The 18,765-nt window shown below is 43.3% G+C and overlaps 1 protein-coding gene across 2 annotated transcripts in view; it reads left to right on the top strand.

Moving 5' to 3' along the window:
• The window catches only part of ARHGEF4 (Rho guanine nucleotide exchange factor 4), a 204,643-nt gene that overhangs the window by 104,315 nt on the left and 81,563 nt on the right, over positions 1-18,765 (top strand). For both annotated transcript variants that reach the window (XM_010330738.3, XM_010330742.3), the window contains exon 4: positions 9,623-9,749. In XM_010330738.3, the coding sequence (XP_010329040.2) occupies positions 9,623-9,749 (127 nt within the window). The remainder of the gene's footprint in view (positions 1-9,622; positions 9,750-18,765) is intronic.

The following is an 18,765-nucleotide window of genomic DNA, read 5'->3' on the forward strand; positions in this document are numbered from 1 at the left end:
ATGCCCTTCTTTGTCTCTTTTGATCTTTGTTGGTTTAAAGTCTGTTTTATCAGAGACTAGGATTGCAACACCTGCCTTTTTTTTTTTTTTCTTTCCATTTGCTTGGTAAATATTCCTCCCTCCCTTTATTTTGAGCCTATCTGTATCTTTGCATGTGAGATGGGTCTCCTTAATACAACACATCAATGGGTCTTGACTATCCAATTTGCCAGTCTGTGTCTTTTAATTGGGGCATTTAGCCCAGTTACATTTAAGGTTAACATTGTTATGTGTGAATTTGAGCCTGCCATTTTGATGCTAGCTGGTTGTCTTGCCCATTAGTTGATGGAGTTTCTTTGTAGTGTCGATGGTCTTTACAATATGATATGTTTTTGCAGTGGCTGGTGCTAGTTGTTCCTTTCCATGTTTAGTGCTTCCTTCAGGAGCTCTTGTAAGGCAGAGTTGGAAGCGACAAAATCTCTCAGCAGTTGTTTGTCCATCAAGGGTTTTATTTCTCCTTTGCTTATGAAGCTTAGTTTGGCTGGATATGAAATTCTGGGTTGAAAATTCTTTTCTTTAAGGATGTTGAATATTGGCTCCCACTCTCTTCTGGCTTGTAGGGTTTCTGCTGAGAGATCTGCTGTGAATCTGATGGGGTTCCCTTTGTGGGTAACCCAACCTCTCTCTCTGGCTGCCCTTAGCATTTTTTCCTTCATTTCAACACTGGTGAATCTGACAGTTATGTGTCTTGGGGTTGCTCTTCTGAAGGAGTATCTTTGTGGTGTTCTCTGTATTTCCTGAATTTGAATGGTGGGTTGGGGAAGTTCTCCTGGATAATATCCTGAAGAGTGTTTTCTAACTTGGTTTCATTCTCCCCATCACTTTCAGGTACACTGATCAAACGTAGATTTGTCTTTTCACATAATCCCATATTTCTTGGAAGCTTTGTTCATTTCTTTTCACTCTTTTTTCTCTAATCTTGCCTTCTTGCTTTATTTCATTGAGTTGACCTTCAATTTCTGATATCCTTTCTTCTGCTTGATCGATTAGGCTATTGAAACTTGTGTATGCTCCACGAAGTTCTCATGCTGTGTTTTTCAGCTCCATCATGTTGCTTATGTTCTTCTCTACCCTGGTTATTCTAGTTAGCATTTCATCTAACCTTTTTTCAAGGTTCTTAGTTTCCTTGCATTGGATTAGAACATGCTACTTTAGCTCAGAGAAGTTTGTTTTTACCAACCTTCTGAAGCCTGCTTCCATCAATTTATCAAAGTCATTCTCCATCCGGTTTTGCTCCATCGCTGGTGAAGAGTTGTGATCCCTTGGAGGAAAAGCAGCATTCTGGTTTTTGGAGTTTTCAGTCTTTTTTCACTTGTTTCTTTCCATCTTCATGGATTTATCTACCTTTGGTCTTTGAAGTTGATAACCTTAGTCTCTGAGTGGACGTCCTTTCTGTTGATGTTGAAACTATTTCTTTCTGTTAGCTCTCCTTCTAACAGTCAGGCTCTCTGCTGCAGGTTTGCTGGAGTTTGCTGGAGGTCCACTCCAGACCCTGCTTGCCTGGGAATCACCAGTGGGGGCTGCAGAACAGCAAAGATTGCTGCCTGTTCCTTCCTCTGGTAGCTTTGTCCCAGAAGGGTGCCCACCAGATGCCAGCCAGAGCTCTCCCGTATGAGGTGTCTGTCAGCCCCTTCTGGGAGGTGTCTCCCAGTCAGGATATGTGGGTGTCAGGGAGCCACTTGAGGAGGCAGTCTGTCCCTTATCAGAGCTCGAGCACTGTGCTGGGAGATCTGTTGCTCCATTCAGAGCTGCCAGGCAGGGATGTTGAAGTCTGCTGAAGCTGTACACACAACCACCCCTTTTCCCAGGTGCTCTGTCCCAGGAGGGTGGGGGCTTTATTTAGAAGTCCCTAGTGAGCTGCTCCCTTTTTTCAGAGATGCCCTGCCCAGCGAAGAGGGAGTCTAGTGACACAGTTTGCCTGCAGAGGCCTTGCTGAGCTATGATGGGCTCTGCACAGTTGCTGTGTAAACTTCCCGGTGACTTTATTTACACAGGCAAAGTTAAAGCCAACTACCTGAGCTTCAGCAATGGTGGATGACCCTCCCCGCACCAAATTCCAACATCCCAGGTCAAGCTCAGACTGCTGTGCTGGCTGCGAGAATTTCGAGCCAGTGGATTGTAGCTTGCTGGCCTTTGTGGGGGTGGGACACACCAAGCCAGATCGTTTGGCTCCCTGGCTTCAGCACCCTTTTTCAGGGGAATGAGTGATTCTGTTTCGCTAGCATTCCAGGTGCCTCTGGGGTATAAGAAAAAAAAAAAACTGCTGCAGCTAGCTTGGTGTCTTCCCAGATGGCTGCCCAGTTTTGTGCTGGAAACCCAGGGCACTGGTATTTTAGGCACCGGAGGGAATCTCCTGGTCTGCAGCTTGTGAAGACCATAGGATAAACACGGTATCTAAGCCAGTGTGCCAGAGTGCTGGGAAAAGTCCCAAATGGCTTCCCTTCACTAGGAGAGAGAGTTCTTTAGCCCCTTGCACTTCCCAGGTGAGGCAACGCCCCACCCTGCTTCAGCTCACCCTCCTTGGGCTGTACCCACTGTCTAACCAGTCCCAGTGAGATGAACCAGGTACCTCAGTTGGAAATGTGGAGATCATCCGGCTTCTGTGTTGCTATCACTGGGAGCTGTGCACCAGAGATGTTCCTATTCTGCCATCTTGCCAGAAAATCCCTGCAAGGCATTTTTGTAATGTTGATCTTTGAGAGTCAGAGTGTATATGTGTCTGTGTATTATATATATTCATATTCCAGATATTAGTCCTTTGTTGAATATGTGGTTTACAAACATTATCACCCAATCTATAGCTTGTTTTTTCATCTTCTTACCAGGGTCTTCACAGAACAAAAGCTTTTTAATGTTGTTGAAGTCTAGTTAATCAATTTTTTCCATTTGTGGATGTGCTTTTGGTGTCATGTCTAAAAACTCTTCAGTGACCCCTAAGTCTCAAATATTTTCTCTATTTTTCCTAAAGTTTTATCATTGTACTTTTCACATTTAAGTTTCTGATTAATTTGCAGTTATAGTTTTTGACTTTTATTTTAGGTTCAGGGGTACATGTACAGGCTCATTTCATAGGTAAATTGCATGTTGCAAGGATTTGGTGTACAGATTATTTTGTCACCCAGGTAATAAGTATGGTACCCAGTGGGTAGTTTTTCAGTCCTCATCCTCCTCCTGCCCTCCACCCTCAAGTAGGCCCCAGAATTTGTTGTTGTCTTGTGTGCATATGTACTTAATGTTTAGCTCCCACGTATTAATGAGAACATGTGGCATTTGGTTGTTTGTTCTGGGTCAGTTTTCCTAGGATGATGGCCTCCAGTTCCAACCATGTTGCTGCAAAGGAAATGATCTCATTTTTTCTTATGGCTGCATAAGTTGTGGAATTTAAGTGAAGTTTCTTTTTTTTTTTTTTTCCCCCTGTGGATACTGTTGGACCACTTCCACTTGTTGAGAAGAGTATTATTCCTCATTGAATCTGTTTTGTGCCTTTGCCAGAAATCAGTTGGATATACTTAAGCCTGTTTCTAGGCTCTCTGCTTGGTACTCTTGATCTCTATGTCTGTGCCTCCACTACTGCCACACTGGCTTGATCTTCATAGCTGTGTACTGAGCCTTCATGTTGATTAGATGGGAGTCTTTCCACTTTCTTTCAACATTGTTTTACCTGTTGAATGGCTAGTTCCTTCCAATAGTAAATATTAGTAAGTCTGTCTTGTCTACAAATGCTTTGCTGAGAATCTGATGAGACTGCAGCAAACCTATGAATTAATGGATGGAAAACTATCATCTTTATTATGTTTTGCCTCCCAACACAAGAATACAAGTGTATCTTTTCATTTATTTAGGTTTTAACTTCCTTTGTCTGAATTTTGTAATTTTCTGCATATAGATCCTATGCATTTTTAAATGTATACTTTTGTATTTAATTTTCCTAGGAACTATTACAAATATTGTTTTAAATTTCATTTTCCACAAGTTGATTTTTAGTATATGGAAATATGATTGATTTTTATGTGTTAATATTGTATCTTGTGGCTCCGCTGAATCCATTTGTTAGTTCAAAGTTAGTTGTTTTTATAGATCACTTGAAATCTATGTAAGCAACCATATCATCTGGAAATGGGGAGTTTTATTTCTTCCTTTCTAGTGTGTATTCTTATTTCTTTTCTTTCAGCCTCTGCCTACTGCCCATTTCCAAAGTCACTTCCAAATTTGTAGGTGTTTGTTATAGCTGTATCCCATTTCCAAGTACTAAAATCTATATAGTAATTATACAGCAATACAGTTGCTACAGTGGTATCAACAAAATACTGTTAACAGAGAGGAGGAGGTGAGTAATTCTGTGTAGATGGAACATAAGGAAAGAATTTGCATAAATGGAGACACTTTCCTAAGAATGGATAAAGTTTCAGCATGGAAGAGTAAAGTTCAAACAGAGGGGATAGCAACATCAAGGGCATGGTAGTATGAAAATTCATGGAGTATCAGGGAAGTAGTGAGCAGGTGCCTGGTGGTAGAGAGACAGATGGCAAGAGTTGTTACAGTAGTCAGAAAACAATATTTGAAGAACTCTGGGCCCCATGCCAATAGATCTTGACTTTATTCTGTAAGCAGCAGGCAGCCTTTGAGGGTTTTTAACAGGAAAATGATATGATAAATTTGGTGTAGAACATGAATGGAAGACTTAGAGAATGTTTAAGTAACCCATAGGAGAGTTAACTTGAGAAAACATTCTGTCAAAGGGATATTCAGTTGGCCCTTTACCATCAAGGGGTTAGGGGCACCAAGCACCCACACAGCTGAAAATTCATGTATGTATCCAGTATATATATCCATGTATATATCCAATATATGCATATTGAGACAGAGTCTTGCTCTGTTGCCCAGGCTGGAATGCAGTGGTATGATCTCGGCTCACTGCAATCTCCACCTCCTGGGTTCAAGCAATTCTCCTGCCTCAGCCTCCCTAGTAGCTGGGATTGTATGCCACCATGCCTGGCTAATTTTTGTATTTTTAATAGAGACAGGTTTTCACTGTGTTCACCAGGCTGGTCTCAAACTCCTGAGCTCAAGTGATCTGCCCACCTCGGAGTCCCAGAGTACTGGGATTACAGGATTATAGGCATGAGCCACCATGCTCAGCTCCATGTATAATTTTTTGTCTCCTGAAAAACTTAACTATTAATAGCCTATTGTTAACCAGAAGCCTTGCTGATAACATACAGTCTAACACTTACTTTGTGTGTTGTAAGATATTATAAGTAGTATATATAGTATTGTTAGAATAAAGTAAGCTAGAGAAAAAGAAAATGTTAAGAAAATGAAAGGGAAGAGAAAATATATTTACTGATTATTCAGTGGAAGTGGATAAAGGTCTTCATCCTCATCATCTTCACATTCCATAGGCTAAGGAGGAGGAAGGAGAGGAACAGTGGGTCTTGTCTCAGAAGTGGCAGAGGTGGAAGAAAATTCATGTATAAATAGACCCATGCAGTTCAAACCCATGTTGTTTGAGAGTCAGCTGTAGTCACAAGCTTAAATGGCTATTTTTTAAACAATCAAATGTAATGTGGCCTGCATGAATCCATGTGGTGGGTCCAGTTTCCCTTTAACCAGGATTAAAGTAGATGTTAAGAGAATTCCAACCCTAAGATTATTTGATTGCAAAAGATTTGGAGGCCTAGAGATAATTTCTGATAATTTTATAGAAAATAGAGATTATATACTAGTTGAGTATACTTGACTAGTTGAGTCAAATATTGTTTGGTAGTTTCTACTAGTTTCAACTACTCAAATATACACAAACCATATTTTTGTGTAAACATAAAAAGATAAACTGCAGGTACAGTTCTCAAAAGAGTATGAAAAGAAGCAAGTAATAGGGTATAACATTCAAGTTAGAACAGCAGGAATAACAGCATATATGGTGAGTGAATCAGAGCACTACATCATTGTTCTCAAAGCAGTCACTGGACTGTGGTGGACTTTTTATTTTTGAAGTGTGTTAATGTCTAAATAGATTAGGATTTCCTTTTCAAGAAATGTAATAGAATTATCTTTCTATTACTGATTTATAGTTTAATACCATTGTGATCAGAGAAACGTACTTTGTATGATTTCATACTTTCAAATGTTTTCATTATTGTTATTTCATTATTATGATTATCACTAAGGATATAGCCTCTCCCGGTGAATGTTCCATGTGCACTTGAAAATAATGTGTATTCTGCTGTTATTGGATGAATATGCTACAAATGTCAATTAGTTCCAGTTGGTTGATAGTGTTGCTTACTTTGTCTATTACCTTGCTTTTGTTTATTACCTTGTTTTTGTCTATTTGTTGTATTGATTACTGTGACAAAAGTGTTGACGTTTCCAATCAGAAATGGATCGTTGTGAATTTTCCATTTCTCCTTTAAATTAAATTAAATTTTTGCTTCCTATATTTTGAACGTCTATGGTTAGATGCATGGATATCTAGGATCATATGTCTTCTTGGTGAATTCACTCTTACGATGTCATGTTCGTCTATGTCCCTGGTAATTTTCCTTGCTCTGAAATTGGTTTTGTTTGATATTTATATAGCCATTTACGTTTTCTTTTCGATTAGTATTTCTGTGGCATAGTTTTTCCACCCTTTTCCTTTCTACTTACCTTTATCATTATTTTCAAAGGGTTCTTGTAGATAGTATATTGTTATATGTTGTTTTTTCCTTAATTATTTTATTGTTTGTTTATTTTTATTTTTTTATTGCATTTTAGGTTTTGGGGTACATGTGAAGAATATGCAAGATTGTTGCATAGGTACACACATGGCAGTGTGATTTGCTGCCTTCCTCCCCCTCACCCATATCTGGCATTTCTCCCCATGCCATCCCCCCCCAACTCCCCATCCTCCGCTGTTCTTCCCCTATTTCCCTCCAACAGACCCCAGTGTGTAGTGCTCCCCTTCCTGTGTCCATGTGTTCTCATTGTTCAACACCCACCTATGAGTGAGGACATGCGGTGTTTGATTTTCTGCTCCTGTGTCAGTTTGCTGAGAATGATGGCTTCCAGGTTCATCCATGTCCCTACAAATGACACAAACTCATCGTTTTTGATGGCTGCGTAATATTCCATGGTGTATATGTGCCACATTTTCCCTGTCCAGTCTATCATTGATGGGCATTTGGGTTGGTTCCAGGTCTTTGCTATTGTAAACTGTGCTGCAATGAACATTCGTGTGCATGCGTCCTTATAGTAGAACGACTTGTAATCCTTTGGATATATACCCAGTAATGGGATTGCTGGGTCAAATGGAGTTTCTATTTCTAGGTCCTTGAGGATTCGCCACACTGTCTTCCACAATGGTTGAACTAATTTAAACTCCCACCAACAGTGTAAGAGTGTTCCTATTTCTCCACATCCTCTCCAGCATCTGTTGTCTCCAGATTTTTTAATGATCGCCATTCTAACTGGTGTGAGATGGTATCTCAATGTAGTTTTGATTTGCTTTTCTCTAATGACCAGTGATAATGAGCATTTTTTCATATGTTTGCTGGCCTCATGTATGTCTTCTTTTGTAAAGTGTCTGTTCATATCCTTTGCCCACTTTTGAATGGGCTTGTTTGTTTTTTTCTTGTAAATCTGTTTTAGTTCTTTGTAAATATCAGCCCTTTGTCAGATGGGTAAACTGCAAAAATTTTTTCCCATTCTGTTGGTTGCCGATTCACTCTAACAACTGTTTCTTTTGCCGTGCAGAAGCTGTGGAGCTTGATGAGGTCCCATTTGTCTATTTTGGCTTTTGTTGCCAATGCTTTTGGTGTTTTAGTCCTGAAGTCCTTGCCTATGCCTATGTCCTGAATGGTTTTGCCTAGATTTTATTCTAGGGTTTTTATGGTGTTAGGTCTTATGTCTAAGTCTTTAATCCATCTGGAGTTAATTTTATTGTAAGGTGTCAGGAAGCGGTCCAGTTTCTGCTTTCTGCACATGGCTAACCAGTTTTCCCAACACCATTTATTAAACAGGGAATCCTTTCCCCACTGCTTGTTTTTGCCAGGTTTGTCAAAGATCGGATGGTTATAGATATGCTGTGTTGCCTCCAAGGCCTCTGTTCTGTTCCATTGGTCTATATCTCTGTTTTGGTACCAGTACCATGCTGTTTTGATTACTGTAGCCTTGTAGTATCGTTTGAAGTCTGGTAGCGTGATGCCTCCTGCTTTGTTCTTTTTGCTTAGAATTGACTTGGCTATGCGGGCTCTCTTTTGGTTCCATATGAAGTTTAAGGTGTTTTTTTCCAGTTCTGTGAAGAAGGTTGTTGGTACCTTGATGGGGATGGCATTGAATCTGTAAATTACTTTGTATTCCCAGTTTTCATAATGAAAGCTAGGGTTTTCATTTTCCCATCCTGCCATACACTTCCTGCAACTGTTTCTGCCTATTAAACCAAGAGGCAGGAAGACAGAGATAGAAAAAAAGAAACAGGGATTCTCTCCCATGCCCTTGGGACCACAGTTCCTCTGGTAAGAGAGGATTTCTGTCTCTCAGATTTTTAGGTCTGCATGACCACCACTGCTGTTACTATAATGAGACTACCTAGGGGAACAGAGTGGGAGAAATCATCACTCAAATACATGTCTTTCATTCTCTCATACCCTTAAGGACTCTTTTCCCTCTCTTCAGATCTGAGCGGGCTTCTTTTGGAGTCCTTTATGTCCATGCCCAGTCTCAAGCTGGTATAGAGTTCAGACCAGGGCACATCACAGGAACAACAAGACAAGAAACTCACTGCAGAATCAGTTTTACTTCGAATTCTGGTTTCCTTCCCCAGTCCCCCCGCTGCTCTTTCCCTCCAGAGGCCTCAGACAGCTGATCTACAGACTCTGCCCAAGGTTTTCCACTGCATTCAAATGGATGGGGTGAAGTGTGCCACTCCATCTTTATCATTGTTTGTATATTGATGGTTTTGGAAATCACTAAAAGAATTTTCTAAGCACTGTTTGCTTAGTAGCATGAGGAATACAAAAACAAAAAGGGAACAGGCATTTATTTGAATGTATACCACAATTTTTAAGTTAATACAATAACCTCATAAGGTATAAGTAAAAAAAAAACAAGAGGGGCCAGGTTTATCTCTGGATAATGTGGCCTTCCCAAAGCCACAGCCAACAGTGGTCCTTACTATCTGAGGGCAGTGTATGTTTCATAATTAGGAGGCATCAGGGATTTTGTGAATTGCATTTTATGAAGCATTCCAAAAAGAATATGCCTTAGCTAAAACTAACACTGTTGCTTTTGGGGAAATGTCAGGCTGTGTGACTGACCAGCTGGGGGGCAGTTGGGAGTCTGAAGACCTCCACAGTCCTCACTTCACCCATGAAATGACAACCTGTCCATGTGGTCAGATAGGTTGTCCACTACAGACTCCAGGTGAAGCTTTTCTCGAGTTTTGATGTGAAAGGCACCTCTTGGAGCTGTGCACATTTTGGCTATGATGTGCTCTGTTCACAAGGAAAGGTCCTTAGCAATTAGAAAGACTGCAGGATGGCAATGACAGCCTGTCATTTATTCTCTTCATTTACCCTCTTCCTCTTTCTTCCTCTTCCAGTGCTGCAGAAAGATGATCATTACCTCTCCAGAGGCTTTTAATCTCCCTAGAAGAAGCCGTCCACTCTCGCAGAGTGCTCCAACAGGACTGAACCATGTGAGCTGGCCAGAGCACACACCTGACACTGGTGAGTTACACACCTCCCTCTTTTGCTATGTACTCTGGATCCTGCATGAAGGACAAGAAGCAAGTGCTGTTGGCAGGGGTATCCACTTGCCTGGCAGAAGTAGCTTGAAGGTGGGAGAGATAAACAATTGTCCCCTTCCCTTCAGTTAGGGAGGAGTGCCTTCTACTCAAAGAAAGAGAATTCTTGGCCGGGCGCAGTGGCCCACGCCTGTAATCCCAGCACTTTGGGAGGCTGAGGCAGGCGGATCACTTGAAGAGCTCAAGCCTGGGTGATATGGTGAAACCCTGTCTCTACTAAAGATACAAAAACTAGCTCAGTATGGTGATGCATGCCTGTAATCTCAGCTGCTCGGGAAGATGAGGCAGGAGAATTGCTTGAACCTGGGAGGCCGAGGTTGTAGTGAGCCAAGATCGTGCACTCCAGCCTTCGTGACAGAGTGAGACGCTGTCTCAAAAAAAACAAAACAAAACAAAATGGAATTCCTAGCTTGGGGCAGATTCCATTGAGTCCCCCAGCTTGGCTTCATTAGTAGTTAATTTTGAGCAAAACTACTGACTGTCCTTTTGTCTTGTGGTAGGTTATATATAACTTCAAGGAGACAGAATCATGTAAGGAGCTGCCTCTGATCAGCCGATGGCACTTGGGTGTTTTCCCATGTAAGGAAAAATGGCCTCTTCTTGAGTTTGTTTTTTTTTTTTTAATTGCATTTTAGGTTTTGGGGTACATGTGAAGAACATGCAAGATTGTTGCACAGGTACACACATGGCAGTGTGGTTTGCTGCCTTCCGTCCCCTCACCTGTATCTGTCATTTCTCCCCATGCTATCTCTTCCCACCTCCCTCTTCTTGAGTTTTATGGCAGCTTCTATGAGTCCCTTTCTCCAAACTATAGCAAACAGCATCACATCACATATTTGTCATAAAAGGCCTGGCTTTCCATGTTAGAAGGGAATTGGGCCACAGGAGAAAGACAGGATGGGGTCTCTTTATGTGTAACATCTGTCTTCCGGTGGAAGGACAGATGTGGGGTCTCAGGTCTTGAGCAGGTACAGATTGTGTTAGGTGGTGACCTTATAGTCTAAAACAGGCGTCCCCAAACTACGGCCCGCGGGCTGCATGCAGCCCCCTGAGGCCATTTATCCAGCCCCCCGCCGCACTTCAGGAAGGGGCACCTCTTTCATTGGTGGTCAGTGAGAGGAGCACAGTATGTGGTGGCCCTCCAACGGTCTGAGGGACAGTGAACTGGCCCCCCGTGTAAAAAGTTTGGGGACGCCTGGTCTAAAAGTTCATGGCTGTTAGAGAAAGGGGCCAATCTGGTGTTGAAGAAAAATAAACAAGGGCAATTCCCTAAGAGAGTTAGAAAAACAAAACAGCCACACCTGTCAAACACATGCTTTGTCCATGTTTGGGAGGAGTGGGCTGGCAGTGGAGGCTGTTGGTAGTCAGATTCTGTTGGTGCTGAAGACTCATAGAAAGCCAGTGTGGTGAGGCAGAGGATGATGACGCATGGTGGTCAGCCCCGAACACTGGAGTTTGGTATATAAGGCATATATGCTAAGGAATCAGCTCTGATGCGGCTGGTCCTGCGGGAGCTGGCTGCTCATATTAGCTGGTGGACATGTGATTGTCCATCAGCAGATGGAAATATTTAGGCTGCATTGTGAAGTCGACTTTTATTCTTTCCCACATACAACTGTGATCTTAAACTCACATGCAAAGTTATGAAAAGGTGCTTGACAACTGTTGAACAAACTTTCCCAATTTCTTCCATGAGCCCATCATTAAGTCATAGAGTTATTTAGAGTCTTGTGGAAAGGACAGTAATCAGGGAGAGGAATCTTTTTCCAGAGAGAATCCTCAAAGCTGATTTTGGCCTTTCAATTCAGTACCTCTTTAAAATTCAGAGCTTCTTAATTGTATTTTCCTATTATTTCAGTGTGTCACTCGAATTAACTGGCAAATGAGTTCATTGCAGAAGAAATTTTAAACCCTCAATGACACCAGTGTCATTGAGCATGTGTGCACACCTAGGGCACCGCTCTGGAAGTCAGAGGTCAGGGCTCTGGCCACAGTTCGTCCTGAGGTGAGAAACTGGACACATCCCTCTATTTCCCCATATGTCAGCTTCCTTTTTTCTTTCTTTTGTCTCAGAAATTCTGCAAGAAAGTAATCAGATACCTTTTCCTTCAAAAAAGGAGTAATAGCTCCTGTTTTCCTATCTCGTAAGGAGAAGGGGAGGGACTAGCCTGGATCTCTGAGTTTAGCTTATGAAAGCTTTTTTTTCTTTTCTTAATTACTGCTTCCACTCCAACTGATCTGTTCCTGACTTCTTAGGATTTACTATGATGTGTCTGTTTGTCGATCTCTGGAATTATTCTACTTGGAAGTAACTGAGTTTCCTGGGTATGTAGGTTATTGTTTTTCAATAAATTTGGAAAGTTTTTGGCCATTATTTCTTTGAATATTTTCTTCTTCTCCTTTCTCTCTTTCTGATATTCCCATCATACATATGTTGGTGCGTTTAATGGTGTCCTACACATCTCTGAGGCTCTGTTCATTTTTTTCGTGGTTTTCCCTCGGTTCTTTGGCTTGTGTAATTTCTATCGATCTAGCTTCAAGTGTGCTAATTATTTCTTCCATCTGTTCAAACTGCTGTGGAGCCCTTCCAGTGAACTTTTTATTTCAGTTATTGTATTTTCAACTCCGAAATTTCCTTTTTAAAAAAATTTGAATGTGTTCACTGATATTCTGTTTGATGAAACATTGTCACTATATCTTCATCTTTTTTTTTTTTTTTTTTTTTTTTGGAGATGGAGTCTCGCTTTGTTGCCCAGGCTGGAGTGCTGTGCATGATCTCTGCTCACTGCAATCTCCACCTCCTGGGTTCAAGTGATTCTCCTGCCTCAGCCTCCCAAGTAGCTGGGATTACAGGCACCTGCCACCACGCCCAGCTAATTTTTTATATTTTTAGTAGAGACGGAGTTTCACCATGTCGGCCAGGTTGGTCTTGAACTTCTGACCTTGTGATCCCCCTGCCTTGGACTCCCAAAGTGCTGGGATTACAGGCATGAGCCACTGCACCCAGCCAGTCTTTGTCTTTTAATCATGTTTCCTTTAGTTCTGTGAACATGTTTAAAATTACTACTTTGGATATGATAAAGCTGACATGTAGTCATTCTCACAGGCAGTTTCTATTGCCTGCTTTTTTCCACATTGTATGGGTCAAACTTTCCTGCTCCTTTGCATATCTCATAATTTTTGGTTGGAAACAGGACATTTTAGATAATATTAGAGCCACCCTAAGAAATGCTTCCCCACTGGGTTTGCTATTGTTATTTGCTTACTTATTTAGTAACTAGATGAACTGTTTTAGTGAAGTCTATTGCCTTTCCTGTGGGGTTAAGCTTCTCATGTTGCTCCTAAAGGAGATATAGTGCTGGATATGGCCACAGTCACCATGGATGACAGTGGCTTTACTAGGGCTCTCTTCTATATTTCTCTGACCACATCACACTGTGAAGCTCCACTCTTTGGTTGCAGACTGTTCTGTTATTTTCAATATTGTCCTAGGGCATAAATTGCTTTACAAGCTAATCCAATCAAATTCTGGCACACCTCAGAAAGGAACACTTTCTGTGGTCAGCGTTTGGTATTTCTTCTCATCCTAGAAGGGCTCCTCCCAGCTGCCTTGTTATCTGTTCTCTCATACAAACCAGTGGGGTTATAGTCCAGGCTGTATCTCCATTAGAGCCACACATTTCCTCTCAATTCCCTCACTGCAACCTCCACTGTTCTTGAACGCACCTTTAGGTTTCAGCTTCTCCATGCTTACAAAGGAGGCCAGTTCCTTCAGGAAGAGATCAGGAGCTATCTCTTTTACAACCTGCTTCCCCCAGGCAAAATCTTTAAGCCCTAGCTCTGGGGTGGGGACAATGGCAAGCTTCTCTGTAAGTGACACTCTGTGGAGCCCTTGGGGAGGAAGAGCAGTAGCTTAAGGTCCTCTCACCTTCCCTCTCCTACCACGGAACCACCACCTTACAAGCAGGGGGAAAGGCTATCCAAGTCTCAGTATTCTCAGCTTGCCAAAGAAGGAAGCTGCCCTGGCTTACCACTCTCACCAGTAATAGGTGCTTTCCGGACTGAGCCTCGGCAACAGATGGTGGGGGGCAGGATGAGAAATGCCGCTGTCCTGCTCTTCCAGGGAAGAAAGATCACTGGCTGAGAGGTTGGGGGAGAAGGAGCCCTGTGTTGCTGGCTGTAGTCTAGAGTGGCGTCTCTGCCTCACTGAGCTGTAAAGCGGGAGAGGGGAACGATCTTGGTTAAAACCCTACAGATTCTCACCTTTCCTACTGAATTGTCATTGATTTTCTTGAAGAGATGTTTCTCTTTTCTTTTTTTGAAAAGCCTCCTGAGTAGCTGGGATTACAGGCGCCCACCAGCATGCCTGGCTACTTTTTTGCATTTTTAGTAGAGAGCATTTCACCATGTTGGCCAGGCTGGTCTCAAACTCCTGGCCTCGTGATCCTCCCGCCTCAACCTCCCAAAGTGCGGGGATTACAGGTGTGAGTCACTGCATCTGGCCTTTTTCTTTCTTTCTTTCTTTTTTTTGGAGACTGTCCCTCAGGCTAGAGTGTAGTGACACAATCTCAGCTCACTAAAACCTTCACTCCCCTGGTTCAAGCAATTCTGCCACCTCAGCCTCCCAAGTAGCTGGGCCTACAGGTGTGTGCCACCACACCCAGCTAAATTTTGTATTTTTAGTAGAGAGAGGGTTTCACCATGTTGGCCAGGCTGGTCTTGAACTCCTGACCTCAAGTGGTCTGCCCACCTCGGCCTCCCAAAGTGCTGGGATTACAGGCATGAGACACCGCACCTGGCCTTGAATAGATATTTCTTCATTTGCTGTTTACTCTTCAGGACCATTCCAGAGGTCCAGAGGTTTTAAATGGTTGTTTTTAAAACAGTATTCACCAGTTTCACTGAGGAGCAGGTCAATGGAGTTCCTCTCACTATCCTGCAAAAGTCAATCTCATTTTCTCTAGTATCGATCATAACAGTGAGAGTCTTAGAGCAGAAGTTGAATGGCTGTGCTCATGGCATACCTAGATACATTTCTCTCTCTCTCTCTCTCTCTCTCTCTCTTTTTTTTTTTTTTTTTTGAGGTGCAGTCTCACTCTGTTGCCCAGGCTGGAGTGTAGTGGCATGATCTCAGCTCACTGGTTCTCAGCCAGCCTCCCAGGTTCAAGTGATTCTCCTGCCTCAGCCTCCTGAGTAACTAGGACTACAGGTGTGTGCCACCACACCTGGCTAATTTTTGTACTTTTAGTAGAGATAGGGTTCCTTCATGTTGGCCAGGATGGTCTTGAACTCCTGATCTCAGGTGATCTGCCTGCCTTGGCCTTCGAAAGTGCTGGGATTATAGGCATGAGCCACGGTGCCAGGCCTAGATACAGCTCTTAAACTTCCTTCTTATATCCCCAGCAGCTAGCATGATGCTCGCACATAGAAGGTTTACAGTGTCATTTGCCAAGGACAATGATGGTATTCCAGCACGAAGTGTCTGGGGAAGCCTCCAAATGTGAAGAAAGGGAATGAATGGTTGCACCATGGTTCAGAGCATGCGTGGCGAGCACTGGAACCAATTCTACCACTTCCTGGGTGTGCAATCTTGGATTATTCTGAGCCTCAGTTAACTTCAGTGGTAAAATGGGGCTAAAATGGTAGCTATCAGATAAAGCTGTAGAGATTAAATAATATATGCAAAGTACCTCATATCTGATATATGCTTAATAAATACCAGCTAATATTTCCGACATTGCTAGGTGCGGCTGCATATCTACACATTATTTCACTTAATCCTTACAGTATTTCTGCAGAAATAGTTGTCAGTATTCCTGTTTGTGAATGAGGAGAGAATGATGCAGGAAGATTAAGTAATTTGCCTCAGGTCACAACTAGTAAGAGACAGAACTGAACCCGGGATTGAACCCACATCACTGTGGCCTTGAGCTTCATTCCATCCAGCACTGTTGTGGAAACTGAAATGCAGGGTTAATTAGAAGACAGGGCAGAAGCCTGTCTTTAGACTTAGACAAGCTTTGATCTCGTTCTGTTTCTGTTCTTACACGTACAATAATAGAATTTCATTTGCCACTTTCCTATTATCAAACCAGCCTCAAAAAACACTGAACCTTCAGTGCTGACCTTTCTGATACAAACACTGCATTATGAATTTATCTATACATACACACACAATATGTATACACACAACATATATACAGTCATGTGCCACATAATGGCATTTTGATCAGTTACAGATTACATATACCTTGATGGTCCCCTAAGATTATAATGGAGCTAAAAAAAATCATCAAGTAGTGAGTGAATGGGAAGGCCTAGGACATTACTGTACACTATGTAGACTTTATACACATTCCAGAATAAATTCCAGTTCTGCAAGTTCTATTTATATTAAGTCCCTTATACAAGTATACCATTACCATGTTAATATTTATACTACATTTTTATTGTGCCTTTCCTATGTTTTGATATGTTTAGATACAAGAACACTTACCATGTGTTACCAACCTACAGTATTCACTACAGTGACATGCTGTACAGGTTTGCAGCCTAGGAGCAATAGACTATACCATACAGCCTAGGTGTGCGGTAGGCTGCACGTTTGGGTTTGTATAAGTACACTCTATGATGTTCGCACAAGAAAATCACCTACCAACACGTCTCAGAACACATCCCTGTTCAGCAACACATGACTGTATACGAACAATATATGTAAATGTCCCTAAATGATTATTTATGATTTTTAAACCTACCATGTGATGGTAAAGGGATCATCTCTCTCTTTTAATGGTATCAGAAGTGGGCCTACGGGGACGGAATCTTCCCCTGGTGAAGGCGGCTAAGTCTCCCTGCACCAGTCTTTGTTCCCAGAGATTCCCAGCACCTTTGATGCTAAATGTGAATTTCAGCTGTCCTCACTGCCAGGGTCTTAGGACACATGGATCCTCTTTTCATACTGAAGCTCAGATGGGGACACTCCACCTTTTCCCACAGGACAGCTAGGACAAGAGACCTGATTCACATTTACTGAGGTCTCCGGAAGACTGAAAAGGGAAACGGCTGAGTAAAAGCATGGGGTTCAGCTGTCTGGCTGATACGGTGGCTCACCTAGGCTCCATCTGCTCAGGCCACGGCTATCTGTATGCACTAGCATGGCACCCTCCACTTAGCAGCATACCACAGGACCCTAAAAGTCCTGAACCCAGACAACGAGAATCCTCCCCTTCCTGCCCAGCTGGCGGTGGGGTCCATCCCCCTATTCCTCCATGGCTGCTTGCCCAGCATGGAGCCTGCAGCAGGTGTGCTGTACTCCCTGGACACAGTGGTGGGTAAGGCCCCTCTGCCCTCATGGTGCACCTGGTCTGCAGGGCGCAGACACAGGAGAAGCAGCAAGCCACTGACAGACAGAATAAGTGCTGGGAAGGAATCAATGAGGCCTCACTGATGAGGGACATTCGCTGACATCTGAAGACCAGGAAGGTGCCAAGCCATGAAAAGCGAAGAGAAGAGCATCCCAGGTGAAAGTGCCAGGCCCTGAGGTGAGAAGGAGGAGTAGCAAGGTGGCAGCTGTGGCACAAGTGCAGGGAGCATGGGACACAGAAGAACAGGAGGAGGCAGAGAAATCAGTCAGACAGAACATGCAGCATCTCCCAGGCCTTACAAAGTGTGAAGGGAAGCCTCTGAAGATACCGATGCAGGAGAGGAGCAAGATGTGATTTATGTGTATTTTAGAGCTCCCTGGGGCTGCTCAGTGGATGAGACTGTTGCCAAGCACGGTATGCGGTGGTAGCAGTGGAGTAAGAGAGAAATGGACAACTTGGACTTTTATTTTGGAGGTAGACCCCACAAGACTTGCTGATGGCCTAGGAGGGGTAGTGGACTCTAGCAGTGGCCATCCCTTTTCCACCCACCAGGGCTGAGCTTGCAGCCTTCAAAGGGCAGCTGTAGGACACACATGGTGACCCCATGCAGAGGAGCCTACACGAGGGATGAGGAATGGGAGAGCTGCCCTTCCCAAGGACAAGAAAGAATGGAAGCAGGCCAGGTGTGGTGGCTCATGCCTGTAATCCCAGCACTTTGGGATGCCGAGGCAGGCAGATCACAAGGTCAGGAGATCCGCCAACATGAGATCTGGCCAACATGGTGAAACCCTGTCTGTACTAAAACTACAAAAATTAGCGGGGCGTGGTGGTGTGTGCCTGTAATTCCAGCTACCCAGGTGGCTGAGGCAGGAGAATCACTTGAACCAGGGAGTCGGAGGTTGCAATGAGCCGAGATTGCGCCACTGCACTCCAGCCTGGCAACAGAGCGAGACTCTATTTCAAAAAAAAAAAAAAAAAAGGAAGCAGAGGCTAGAAGGGTGTGTACTGGGCATAGAATGGCCAGGAACGGCACACTTTCCTGGAGGAACTTAGGAGGGGGCCTTGATGTGATGATCTGGCTGAGTTACCCCCCCCCCCAGTTCCCATCAATTAAACACCCGGCAACACCGGGTATTATCTTATGCCTGTACACAGCTTCCAGTCTACCTAGGCCTGTGATGGCCCACTGCCCCAGCCCCTGGGTTGTTAGGTTGAATATTCATATATATACTCACTAATAGACAAGATACTAGAGGTCTCACAGGGAGAGGAGACAGCATCTATGAAGTTGCGGGGCCACTTGCAGTACAGAGCTGGCAGCATATACAACGTCAGGATGGAGTGGGCCACAGGGGAGGGAAGGAGAGCAAATGCCCAGCTTTCTAGCACCCACTCTATACTAGCTGGTGTGCCAGAGCACAGCATGCACCTCTCATTTCATCCTCTCCCTCTCACTACTTCTGCCGCTTACACTAGAACCAGCCCCCAAGGGCTTTGGGGGAATAGCGATGCTGTGTATATGGCGGGGGGTCAGGGGAAGGCCATCAGCAGCCCTGATTAGCCCCTATCACGACT

The sequence above is a fragment of the Saimiri boliviensis genome, chromosome 5, assembly GCF_048565385.1.
Source record: "Saimiri boliviensis isolate mSaiBol1 chromosome 5, mSaiBol1.pri, whole genome shotgun sequence".
Taxonomy (NCBI): domain Eukaryota; kingdom Metazoa; phylum Chordata; class Mammalia; order Primates; family Cebidae; genus Saimiri; species Saimiri boliviensis.